The sequence below is a fragment of the Rutidosis leptorrhynchoides genome, unplaced genomic scaffold (assembly GCF_046630445.1).
Source record: "Rutidosis leptorrhynchoides isolate AG116_Rl617_1_P2 unplaced genomic scaffold, CSIRO_AGI_Rlap_v1 contig124, whole genome shotgun sequence".
Classification (NCBI taxonomy): domain Eukaryota; kingdom Viridiplantae; phylum Streptophyta; class Magnoliopsida; order Asterales; family Asteraceae; genus Rutidosis; species Rutidosis leptorrhynchoides.
Window position 1 is genome coordinate 47,547 of NW_027266379.1, and position 13,131 is coordinate 60,677.

Consider the following 13,131-nt stretch of genomic DNA (forward strand, 5'->3'; position numbering starts at 1 on the left):
CATTGAATCTGATGCAACAAACAACAAGAGACTCTAGCATGCCTTAGCCTACCTAAGTATTCAGCTATTTTAGACTAAAACAAGTAAATATCATGACAGCTAACAGAGTATTCCGTAAACAAATCTTTATTCTTCATATAAGCACGTGAACGGCAAGATCGCAAGCAAGTGTCATCATATGTCTTATGTGACATTTGTGAAAGATATTTTGGATACACATAAAGAACTTAAGGTATGTCTCATGGGTTTTTTTTCTAGATATATTTCCTTATTTATATTTGCTGATTTCTAATTATAAATTCCCTATGTTCCTAGTTGTTGCTTCGTGTTCCATAGGAAAAATGAATGAAGAAGAAGATGGTCAAGATAACTTGGTTTGTATCCTTAAAAATCAATTACAATTATTAAACTTAGTTTTCAACGGTACTTCTTTGGTCCCTGACTTTATTGTTGCTCTAGATGTTTTGTGAGCATTGTAATTTGAATTCTGCATATAGTAGTTGTTAATTTGAATTCTGGATATAGTAGTTGTTAATTTATTATTCTGGATATTATAGGTCTGTATTACCTGACCCTAATACATTGAAAGTGTGGTCCGATTTACCTATCTTTCACACCGAGGTAAGTCCCTGACTTTCTTGTTTTTTTTACCACCGGAGGGTTTTGGCGTTTTGCCTTTTATTTGTGCTTGCAAAAATTGTGCATAATAGAAGTTGGTTAGTGATTTCATCCTCACACCTTTGGTATACAAGGCAGCCACTGCATTCGTTCTCCTGTCGAGAGGGGAAGGTTGGGGGAGGCCACTGGTGGAAGCAATGTGGATGGCTTTGCCGGTCATCACGACAAACTGGTCTGGACCCACCGAGTACTTGACCGAGGAGAATAGCTATCCTCTGTTTGGTGGATACAATGAGTTAAGTAAAGGAAGGTCCGTTTGAAGGCCATTTATTGGCTGGACCTTCTTCCGAGAAGCTTCAAGTTTTGATGAGAGATGTTATGAGCGATGTGCAGAATGTTAAAGCGAAAGGGCAAAAGGCAAGGGAGACATGATTAGGAAGTTTTTGCCGGAGATTGTTGCGAATGAAGAAATTTCTTTCGGTTGGGGATTTTGATATGATGAGTAAAAGTTGTATACTTGATAGATTTCGAAGGCAGACCCTTAGAACCATATAACATTTTACATAAATCCTGTTCTTCAAGTCGCATAAAATGATTAAATGCTGCGAATTGCTAAAAGAAAACCAGGCTAGAGATGTACTACAGTTCGAATATTGTGATAAAAACTCGATAAGTATATTGCAAATTGATTCTGTCAATAACTTATTTCCAAAGTTATCACTTGACCGAAACAAGATACAAATGGTTTGTTGCAGGCTACAACTGCTATATTGTGCTTAATTATCAGTGGAGATGACCCCATTGCACATTCTTCAACTTGACAAACTCTACAAGCTCAAGCTTCTTCGTCAGAGCCACGATGTTCAAAAAGAGCTACTTAATTATAAAAGTGTGTATAAATCATGAAATTAAATGATCTTGGAGGCTTCAACATCGGAAATTTTATTCTCAACACAGTTAAAAAAAAGAAAAAAGAAAAAAGTTTTAGATTTTAATTTAATATTTGAAATGAAATAAGGACAGAAACAGAACCATCATTAATTTTATTAGTTCTTTCCTTGTTGGTCAAGTAACAATCTCTTGCGTCATACTCATTTCAATTGTCAATAATTAAAACTTAAAACCTAAATTATATACCTACTCCTACAATAATTAGGTTTTGATTGATTATTATTGCTGCTACAACATATATAAGCATCTTTTCTCTTGCTCCTAACTAATCGAACCAGTTTTCCTTTTCCTGGTTGATTTTTTGGTTTAGTTACATCATATGTATATACTACTCTTTCTCTCTATCATAATACATGTAATTTTGGAAATTTTTACAAAAATTAAGGAAAGTATGTATTTTACTAAATTATCTCTACTGGACATAAAGAATTACAACATGTTTTAACAACAAATAAAACAAATACTGCTGGGGTGGCTGGTTGTGGCATGTCAACGTGGGTCAATGGTTGGTCAACGCCGGCGGTGGTGGTCAATGGTGGTTGATGGTGGTGGATTATGGTGGTCTGTGTTTTGGCTTGTGTATGTAAAAAAATGAGTTTGAGGTTAAAAAAAGAAATGTCGTGGTTTGATAAGAAGACAAAATAAAAAAAATAAGGTGAAAATATAGGAAATGTTATGTATTTTGATATAAAATAAACAAGCTCAAAACTGCATGTATTGTGATACGCAGGGAGTAATGTATTTGATTGGCGATCCAACAAACAGCAAAATTCCAATTAATTACTATGGACGCATGGGCTGATATTCCTACCGATATCTTGTTGTGCATATTTGAACGATTGATTCATCTAAGGGGACTTCATTGTGGTAAGTGCATGCTATCTGTAAATCATGGCAATCGTCGATTAATCTCTTGTTAGGAAAGATTCAAATACCTCCAAATGCTCCGTGGCTCATGCTTTCTGAGGAAAATAAACACGGACATCCAACTAGCAATCAAAAATTGCGTACTTTCTTCAATTTGGGCGATGATGCTAAAAGTACACTCGACCTTTATTTGCCGGAGACAGTAGGTAAAAAGTGTTAAAGCGTAGGTTTTGGATGGTTATTAACAGTCGGCATGGATTTAGAGTTTAATCTTTTTCATCCATTAACCGGACGCCGAATAAATCTATCCCATTATTCTACACTTGCCATCAAGAGAATGGAACCGATAACCAAACTTGGCGACATCCAAGTTGAGAAAGTTGTTGCTTCTGCAAATCCTTGGAATTCAAATATCTGAGGTCCTAATGAAGATTGTGTCATCATGATAATTTATGACATAGGAATTCCTGCTTTTGGTAATCCGGGAGACAAAGCATGGACTGATGTCAAGGCCCCTTCTAAATGGTATTCCGACATTGTTTTGTACAAAAACAAATTTTTTGCTGCATCTTTCTCCGATGTGTATTCTTGTAATTATGATCACAATATTATGAATATTGTTGCAACTCCTATAGCAAAAATTCCACACAAATTATTTAGTGAGTATCCTAAAAAGTATCTTGTCGAATCTGATGGGGAGTTGCTTCTAGTCGGCCGTTCTTTCGGAGGTGCTTACCACGGTGATTACACAAGAGAAGTACCATACACGACGATGGGTTTTAAAGTCTCGAGTATAAGAAAGATGAAAAATCGAATCACCAACGAGGACAAATACATATTCAAACAAGTCGCAATGTTACCAAATCGAGCATTGTTTGTAGGTGGAGGCGCTTCTTTCTCTCTACGTGCCACGAGCTTGAATGGATGTCGTAGTAGTTGTATCTATTTTACAGACGACTCTATAGAATAATGCCACAGATATAGACGCTGGTAATGACATGGGTATATACCACTTGAGACATGGTACGACCGAACATCATTACCAAGGAGAATCACTCTCTTATTTTAATCCTCCATTTTGGTATATTTGATTATCACCTTTATTATAACTGTACGATGTTAAAAATCGCAATGAAATGCCCATGCTATTAGTTTGGGTCGAATATAGTTTCTTTTCAGTAGAATTAAATATATTTATTACAAGTGGTTTTTAACTTCCTAGACATTTATTTATGTTGTGCATTTATACATTCTGTGGGAGTGTCTATTTATAAAAAGATAATTTTATTAATGAACAATTAAATGTGGCCGAGTTTGAAAGTGCCAACGTTCGATCATCAGGAAACTTTTACAGTTTAAGCTAAAACGAATCATAGGTAATGGGGAGAGCATCATCCACGACCAAACTACTTAAATGTTCTGACTTTTAGATTTTAAGTTCAAAAGAATTGTAGGTGATATATGGAAAACATCATGTATCACCAAACTACTTAAATGTTTCTACGGAGTCACAATGCATTTATAGATGATCACTAGAACTTGGAAAAACAATAAATCCTATACTACCAACAGCGTAACCATCCGAAAAACGGCAAAGGTAAACACCTTCAAAAATAGCATAACAACAGCATAACCATCCCATATCTTACGAAATATATAGGACAGAAGTTATCCAAACTCGTAGCAAAGAAACAAGAACAACTTCCTCCGCATGTCACCACCATATATATATATATAATTGTTGACCACCATGCAAGCTTCAAAATCCAAAATGCAGTAGCATCATCAATCACAGTTTCCCTTTTTATATTCTTGGTTCTAAATTAAGGTCATCCTCGATTCACCGGTTCCACAATTACAAGTGGCAGGATGTATCCAGTATCTCTGGATCCCACACACATCCATACCTTGGCTTCACCGGTAAAACTTGGTGTACATCCGGATATACACCAAGCATGCCCCTGGCTTGACACCATATATCAATATAATCGTTGGAAATATAATTTGTCCATCAACCATCATAGACCTTTTTGTTGTGTATTACGTTTTCCAGGTTCCCAACTAAAGTAGCACAAGTAAACTTAATTGCATATCATTTCTATCCTCTCTGCATCATGAAATCTTCTATATATTATGCCACATACTTTTTCATAACTCTATTCAAGCTACCAACCACATCACATATAGATGCAAATATGCATCAATATTATATGGATTTGATAGTGTAACATATATGTTTTCTCGGGTACCCCATCTTACGTTGAATACGAGTGTAGAGTTATCAAAATATATTAGACAAATGCTATGAAAATGTTAAGCAGGATCCCATTTCTTCTGATTGCTCATTCTTTATTCCTAATGATTTCATTACGACCGGTCATAATATTACCAAAAGAGTTATAAAGCTTTATGACACTATAAGCACAGCATAACGAGGCATCGGCCCTTCTCTCTCTACTGTAACAACGAATCTAGCTAATAATTTGTCGACGCAATCATAAATCTTCCATCAGATCTTAAAGTAATGCTATTCATGCGAAACTACTTTATATACAAAATATGACGTGACATACACGTATAATGTTATTCTTAATTATCTAAATATTCAAAATTTCGTATGAATAGCATTCCTCCGAATCTTATTCTCTCTCAAATTATATTAGACATACGGAATAAATAAATCATTCACTATATAAAATAAATTTTATATAAGAAATATTGACATGAATCTTTAGAACTGTAATCTCAGGCCATTCATTCTTTGGATCTAATTTTAGTTGGGCAAAAAAATTTTAATACCTAACCCACATTATAAAATTAAATATTCATATCAAAATATATGATATTTTAATTAATATGATATTTAGTTAATCGATCGAGGTTAAATCGTTAACGGTATAATAATTTAGTTGAAAAAATGATGCCATACTTTTACTGAATCAGAATTATTATTATCTTCAAGTCTATTTTTTATACTACTCCAAAAAAAAGTTTATTTTTTATTACTTCTAATTTTTTATCATTTTTAATTTAACAAATTGAAATAAAAGAATTAAAAAAAGGGAAAAAGAAAAGAAAAAGCCTTGAAGGGAGAAGGAAAACTAATTGAAAGACACCCTGTCAAAGCTAAGTAACGACACACAAATAATGTACGAATCAAATGAATAGAAGAAATATTTACATCTAACCGCTACAAATAAACTTATCATCTCTCCTTTTAGTACCAAAAACTCATAATTCTCTGTGAATTACGATCGATTTTCTTCATTCTTGTAGAGATTAGAGAACAAGGCACAAAGATGGTGGGTGTAGCAATAGTGGGCAATGATTCGTTGAGTGACAAAGCAGCTATGATGAGAGAAGCTCTGCAAAAGAGCCAGAACATCACTGATAATGTTGTAACCATTCTTGGTTCCTTCGATCATCGTCTATCTGCACTTGAAACCGCCATGAGACCTACTCAGGTTGGTACCCTTTTACTTCAATTTCGATTAAGACCCAGTTCAGTTTTTAGTTTTTAGTTCTATGGGAAAAGTTTTAGGTTCATTGTTCAATAGTTTGGAGTTTTTAAGATCGACCCAGATGATAAAGACGTGGTTTTTATTAGTGTAATTGGCCAATTATGGATTTTGTGTGTTTGAGTTACTTTCAGTTTGCTTCCTTAGAAACTTAAAAGGCTGGTGGAATTCGTGATAGCGGATGATCGATTAATCCCGCTCAGTTGATCATTCCGTAGAGAGTTGTTGTTGTCTGTTGAATTCGATGAGCTGTTCTTACTGAGTTTATGTATCTAATTGGTTTTGCTTGATCCTTTTTTTAACAGATTAGAACTCATGCCATAAGAAAAGCACATGAAAATATTGACAAGACTTTGAAGGCTGCCGAGGTTATACTAGCGCAATTCGACAACTTACATAAGGTTGGTCGTTCACAAATCATCATACGATGGCCGAGATGCCAAGTATCTTTCATGATGGTTAATGAGTTTAGTTACATGATGTTTCATTAATTATTGAAAGGATTATTTCACGAGTTTAGTTAGGCGGAATATATGGCCGGAATGCCAAGTATCTTTCATGATGGTTCTACTTTGAACTTGTTATATAAAGTCCGATCTCAGTTTTAGAATATGCTGTATTTAACTTCATGAACCATGTTACGCTACATCGATGACCTTGTATAGAAAACTCATCAAGCTTATTTTGATTGAGAGTGATCATTTTATGTTTTATGGACATATGGTATTGCTTATTAGAGAAGCATATTTTGATTCGTTTAGTTTGTGATCAAAGCTGTGTTTTAATTGGTGCAAAAATAATGGAAGACGTAACGTAATCCATTTTTCTTTTTTTGGCATGAAAGAAATGAACTTGCATACAAATTGTAACTATGTTTTTGCCACTTGATTCAAATTATAAAGTAACGCTGGTCTAATTATTGGTTTGCTAATTGGGTCATAACCTATCTATGTTCCGACATCATTCTTTCTTTTGTCGCTACTAATGATGCTCTTTCCTTGTGATATGCAGGCTGAGTCTAAAACACTTAAAGGCCCAAATGAGGACCTGGAAAGTTATCTGGAAGCTATTGATCAATTGAGAAGCACTATTCGGTTTTTCAATAATAAAAAGGGCTTAAAAAGTAGTGAGACTGTACTCAGCCAAGCTAACAGTTTGCTTGCAGAAGCTATTTCAAAACTGGAGAATGAATTTAAGCAGCTCTTGTCATCGTACAGGTTAGTAGTAATAACTATATGGTGGATGACGTTTTCTATGGTGTGTATCTGGTTATTTTTGAAAATATGCTGTGGGTTTTGTGCTTGTGTATCATTTATAAGTTCTTTTAGGGCCATTTAAGTCACTTTCTGCTAATTTTCCTGAAACTAATATCTACTGGCATCCAATATTAAGCACTGACTCTTTGAAAGAGGATCTGCCTCACGATAAAGTTGGTTGCTGCTACTTCCTTAGTTCATCTAGCTGAATCAAAATCATTCTCTGAGATGATTACTTGGTCTTGAATATTGAAAATCTACCATATCCATTATTAGCGTGATTGTAACATGTACGTTCGATTAATCTTGTCCGTTTTTTATGTAGAATGAAGCTTTCTAACATGAATAGTCTTTTATAGTCAACCGTACTGCACACTCTTTTTAGAATTAGGGAAAGACTCAAATTTGTGAATGGCTTGCTAATCCGACGAACATATAAATTTGATGTTTCAAGAGATCATGTAAATTGCACAATTTCGGCTCACACCTGCAATGCATGCTTAATTCTAATATTATCAAAGAACTTGTGGATATTTAATCATATATGAGTATGTTTCTTCTACGCTTCTTCATGTTTACCAATTGTTTTTGGATTTGAAATCCCAGCAAACCCATGGAACCCGATCGTCTCTTTGAATGCCTACCAAACTCGATGCGACCGTCTTCAGGTGAAAATGGAGATGCTGGTGGAAAGACCCACTCGGAGCACCATAATGACAGTGTAGACACTGCTACTACATTCGTAGTGCCCACACTCATACCCCCGCGGGTTCTGCCGTTACTGCATGATTTAGCCTTGCAAATGGTTCAAACTGCCCACCAGCAGCAGCTACTTGAAATTTACAGGCAAGAATAATTGTTCTTTCCTAAGTTTGTTAGATCTGCACAACAAGTGAGCTTTTTATACTCAGACCATTTCTTTTTGTGAGTTTTTATAATCATCCATTGGTCAGTAAATTATGCAATCGCGTATCTTGTTCTGTTATCAACTTGTTACTACCCCCTTTGACGAAGTTTTCTTGTAAATTATTTGGTTGAGTTAGAGATTTCGTTTCTCGGTAAATTAGAAGCAGTCAGGGACATTACACTCTAATCCTGGCATGAGAAGAATTAGAACCTGAAGTTAAAAATATGAATTGAAGAAACAGAGGTGGGTTGAGAGGAATGATGCTTTCTGTTACCACTGATAATGGAGAGTAGCTTCCGAGTACCCCATGTAAATTAAGGATCTTATGATTTAAACTTTGTAGTTAAACCACTGGATCCCAGCCTACTTAAGGATTTTAAAACTGTTAGCACTACGTGGGACTAAAGGTTGTTAAGTCGCTTATTTTTTCCAGCTTCCGTTTGTATTTACTTAGTGTATATGTATGTTTATCTGTTCATTTGGCATCATGTTTTGTTTGCATTCTTAAAACATTCAGTTCTAGAGTTTGTGCAATTTAGTTTTTATCACACTGACTTCTGATATTATTGTGTACTATTCATCAGGGACACCCGTTCTCCAGTCTTGGAAGAAAGCCTCCGGAAATTGGGAGTGGAAAAACTTAGTAAAGAGGATGTTCAGAAGATGCAGTGGGAGGTTTTGGAGGCTAAGATTGGGAATTGGATTCATTTTATGCGTATAGCTGTAAGGATTCTGAGAACTTCTGCCTATATCTTGCTTACTGCGTGTTGGTGCCTCTAATTCTAAACGCATAATGTGTTTGAAACAGGTCAAATTGCTCTTTGCCGGAGAAAAGAAAGTCTGTGATGAGATATTTGAAGGTCTTGATTCACTGAGGGATCAATGTTTTGCCGCTGTTACCAAAAGCAGTGTCTCAGTGCTACTTAGTTTTGGGGACGCAATTGCCAAAAGCAAGAGGTCCCCTGAGAAATTATTTGTGCTTTTAGACATGTACGAGATTATGAGAGAGCTTCATTCAGATGTAAGTCTTTTTTTTTTGGCATTTTGGTTATTGGGCAGTTATAGGTTTGGGTAGTTAAACACATGGAAATTATCTCCTCCCATTTTTGACTTTGTGAAGTCGGGTTCATGAATCTTTCAAAAAGAAAATAAAAAGATTTTGGCCTGAGGTTATTAATTTTCTTGTTTTCATGTGCAAGAATAAGGATACCGAATCGGGAATGCTTTCTAGGAGTTGTACCATACCTCACTAACTGGAATTGGGTGTTCTTTGCAGATTGAGACGATTTTCATAAGTAAAGCATGTTCTGATATTAGAGATTCTGCTTTGGGTTTGACAAAACATCTGGCCCTGACAGCTCAGGAGACTTTTGGTGATTTTGAGGAAGCAGTTGAAAAGGATGCAACCAAAACTGCTGTTTTGGATGGAACTGTGCACCCCTTGACCAGCTATGTAATTAACTATGTCAAGTTTTTGTTTGAGTAAGTTATTCTTCTTTGCCATGTTTTTATCCGAAACTTGTCTTTTTTGAAGGAATTGGTAACGATTTTACTATGTGGACAGTATAACTGATTATGTAGTCTGTCTGATAAAGTTTTGCAATTCTAATTGGTTTCAACTTTCAATATGTAATCCAGAGGTTCAGAAGATGTAACCTCTTTATTCAGCGAACCATCAATAATTTAAATGTTTCGATTTTTCGCCTCTGTACCTTTTTTGACCCTCAAGGACTGGAATTATGAGTAATCTCTCTTTATGCTTTTGCTTGCATGATTGTCATTGACCATTTGATACTTAACTTGGATTATTGACTTCTCTACGTCATATATTTGCAGCTACCAATCAACGCTGAAGCAACTTTTCCAGGAGTTTGAAAAAGGCGATGACAATGCACAATTGGCTTCAGTAACCATGCGAATAATGCAGGCTCTACAAACCAATTTGGATGGCAAGTCTAAACAGTATAAAGACCAAGCTTTGACCCATTTATTTCTCATGAACAACATTCACTATATGGTCAGATCTGTACGAAGGTTTGTGTTTCTTCATTCCTTTTTCCCAGTTATCATGCGAACCTTTTTTTACTTTATTTTTCCATTTTCTCAGGTCTGAAGCGAAGGATTTATTAGGCGATGATTGGGTCCAAAGACATAGAAGGATTGTCCAGCAACATGCAAACCAATACAAAAGGACTGCTTGGCAAAAGGTAAAAACACAGAGAACCGACAATGGCCCTTATAATTTTCGAGAGAATGGTTACTCCATCCAATATATTAATTATGGGTTGTCCCTTAATTTGTAGATCCTACAATCCCTCACAGTTCAAGGGCTTACGTCATCAGGAGGTAGTAGTGGAGCAACTGGTGATGGAGGAAGTGGTAGTAGTGGCGTTTCAAGAGCATTAGTTAAAGACAGGTAATGAATTGAAACTTGTTTTTTTTTGGTTGCATATGCTTAGTTATTATATATCCTGAATTCCTGATGAAGTATAGTATGGCACGATCAGATTTAAGATATTCAATGTGCAATTTGAGGAACTTCATCAAAGACAGTCACAGTGGACAGTTCCCGACACCGAGTTGCGAGAGTCTTTGAGGCTTGCAGTTGCTGAAGTCTTGTTGCCTGCTTACAGATCCTTTGTAAAACGTTTCGGGTAAGTTATCTGTTTCTTACATTACATAGAGAAAATAACCTCATCCATAATATTTTTTACTTGCAATAATTCTAACTCTATATGTTTGTTTATATCTATCTGGGTTTTCATATTTTCAGGCCTTTAGTTGAAACTGGGAAGAACTCCCAAAAGTACATTCGATACTCCGCAGAGGATCTTGAAAGAATGTTGGGTGAATTCTTTGAGGGAAATACTTTGAACGAACCCAGACGGTAAAAAACATGGAGCTGTCAAATCCATTTATCGTTTTTTCAGATCGTTGGTCGAGACAAGGTGGTTTCTTTGTGCAGTGTAGTTTTGAATGTTTAGCGGTTTCAGGGATTTGAGGATTTTTAAAGTAAGATATCAGAAAATCAAAGAAGCATTAGTGTGATATGGTCATGTGCATTTCTGTATATACTTTTTGTGCAAGTTTGCAAGTTGCTTGGATAACACTCTACCCTTAACATCAAACTGTTAAATCGTACGGTTCAGACAGTTTTAAAGCTATTTTTCCATATCTCTGTTCATTAGACCAAACTGGATCGTCTTGATGAACCAAACTGGATCGTCTTGATGAACCAAACTGGTGATCTGAATCTAATAGCTCGTTTTTCTTTTGAAATTGGCCTACCGATTCTGTTTTATCATTACAAACCACTGTTCTCTTCTATGCATGATATATACAACTTCCGTTTTAAAATAGATGCAAATTTTTACATGCAATTGAGGTAGCAGTAATTGTCGCAATTTCAAACTGATTTCTAAATTGACGATTCCAGACCGATTCTAACCCAAATCTGGAGTACTCTCTTTTTGCTAAGGGTGAGATTTGACGCTACCAGTTAAATGGAAACAACCTCTTCGTAAGTGTGAGGGAAATGCTGAATACTACAACGTTCTTCCCCATACCACTCAAAGCGGGGGCTTGCCCTTTTAGCGCTCTCTCTCTCTTTGTTTGTTTGTTTGTTTTTTTTTTTTTATGAATAAGCTCTCTCTTTGTTGACTGCTTTTCAATACAACCTTTGATCGGTCTATTATTACGTAAACTGTCACATGTATATAACAAGACGATGTTTTGAAGGATCCAAAGCCCTATTTGCTCGCCTCAGGTTATATGAATGAGAGAGAATTTTGAGAGGCTAGATTCATTCCAATTACACACTGATAATTGGAGAGGTTTTTTGTTTGGGATCCGAGAAAATTCCCTTACTTTCTTGCAAAAAATGATTTCAGATTGATGGTGACTCTACCCTTAATTTAAAGCTCTCATACATATAGTACGTACATATAACCCAATCTTATTCACTTTCTTTTGCTAAAGACTGCAAAAGTTGATAGTGTGTGGAAACTTTGTCTCCATGCCATTGGATCTTTCATTTTGCAGTTAGAGTGTATTGGAAGAGAAAAGAAGAATTGCCTTTGAAATATAAATACATTTAGGTTATAATGACCCCTAAAATAACTACACATTTTTCTTTTAGTCTTGTGCTTTTTTTTTACTTCATATATGCAATGAGTTGTTTATGTTCAAACTTATATAGTGGCCAAAATGGCTATGTGTTTTCATAGTTTTGTAAAAACCATCGATATATCATGAACAAGGGCGTCTTGATTAACAAGTCAGTGGACCCATCCGTTGGACGAAAAGTCTGTACCTTTAAAAATTATAATTTAAATATATATCATATAAAAATTATATAATAATTATTTGTATTAAACATTGTTAAATATATGTCAAATATTATATAAATGTAATTATTTTAACTCTATTTCAATTATAACTATTTTGATTTTATTTCAAAATCCACAATCCTAAAATTAAAAATTTAACTTTTTTTCAAAAATAATAAACATAGAAAAAAGTAAAAATACATATCAAGATTTAATTTCATAATAAAATTTATAATTGCATCTAATCAATTTAATTTTTTCTATAACTATTGTTTGAAAAATAAGATATGCCCATTTTAATTAAGAATAGAAAAAAAATATAGTGAATTTTTATTAAGAATAATAGTTTAATAAAAAAATTAGAAAAATAATAATATATTATATTTTGATCATGAATAATTTTTTTAATAATATGCACGTTTCAATAGGAAAAAAGAAGATATGTTCGTTTTAATTAGGAATAGAAAAAAGGAATATAATAAATTTTAATTAGGAAAAATTATTAATTGTTTGAGGAAAAAAGATACTGTCGTTTTAATTAAGAATATGAAAAATAATATAGCGGATTTTTATTAAAATAATAGTTTGATAAAAACATTAGAAAATAATATATATTATAATTTGATTAGGAATAATTTTTTTAATAATATGTTCGTTTGAATAGAAAAAAAGAAGACATGCCCGTT

At 34.4% G+C, this 13,131-nt stretch overlaps 2 protein-coding genes across 2 annotated transcripts; both read left to right on the forward strand.

The window, feature by feature from the left end:
* Nucleotides 1–2,354: 2,354 nt before the first annotated feature.
* On the forward strand, nucleotides 2,355–3,406 carry LOC139881192 (putative F-box protein At5g55150). Its single transcript, XM_071865708.1, has 3 exons — nucleotides 2,355–2,436; nucleotides 2,490–2,642; nucleotides 2,898–3,406. Exons 1-3 carry the CDS (start codon nucleotides 2,355–2,357, stop codon nucleotides 3,404–3,406), a joined length of 744 nt encoding a protein of 247 aa, XP_071721809.1.
* A 2,329-nt stretch (nucleotides 3,407–5,735) lies between these two features.
* LOC139881196 (exocyst complex component EXO70A1-like) lies at nucleotides 5,736–11,008 on the forward strand. Its single transcript, XM_071865711.1, has 12 exons — nucleotides 5,736–5,900; nucleotides 6,260–6,355; nucleotides 6,966–7,171; nucleotides 7,817–8,056; nucleotides 8,702–8,840; nucleotides 8,926–9,138; nucleotides 9,394–9,599; nucleotides 9,954–10,151; nucleotides 10,225–10,324; nucleotides 10,421–10,533; nucleotides 10,625–10,771; nucleotides 10,891–11,008. Exons 1-12 carry the CDS (start codon nucleotides 5,736–5,738, stop codon nucleotides 11,006–11,008), a joined length of 1,941 nt encoding a protein of 646 aa, XP_071721812.1.
* Nucleotides 11,009–13,131: the final 2,123 nt, after the last annotated feature.

What these genes read in the sequence shown, in the direction of transcription:
- LOC139881192 (XM_071865708.1), top strand. Translation starts at nt 2,355, where the DNA reads ATGGACGCATGGGCTGATATTCCTACCGATATCTTGTTGTGCATATTT. An exon ending in TCTAAGGGGACTTCATTGTG is followed by an intron (nt 2,437 to 2,489) that starts GTAAGTGCATGC and finishes ATCTCTTGTTAG; the next exon opens with GAAAGATTCAAATACCTCCA. An exon ending in TTATTTGCCGGAGACAGTAG is followed by an intron (nt 2,643 to 2,897) that starts GTAAAAAGTGTT and finishes TTTATGACATAG; the next exon opens with GAATTCCTGCTTTTGGTAAT.
- LOC139881196 (XM_071865711.1), top strand. Translation starts at nt 5,736, where the DNA reads ATGGTGGGTGTAGCAATAGTGGGCAATGATTCGTTGAGTGACAAAGCA. An exon ending in AATTCGACAACTTACATAAG is followed by an intron (nt 6,356 to 6,965) that starts GTTGGTCGTTCA and finishes TGTGATATGCAG; the next exon opens with GCTGAGTCTAAAACACTTAA. An exon ending in TGAGAGAGCTTCATTCAGAT is followed by an intron (nt 9,139 to 9,393) that starts GTAAGTCTTTTT and finishes TGTTCTTTGCAG; the next exon opens with ATTGAGACGATTTTCATAAG.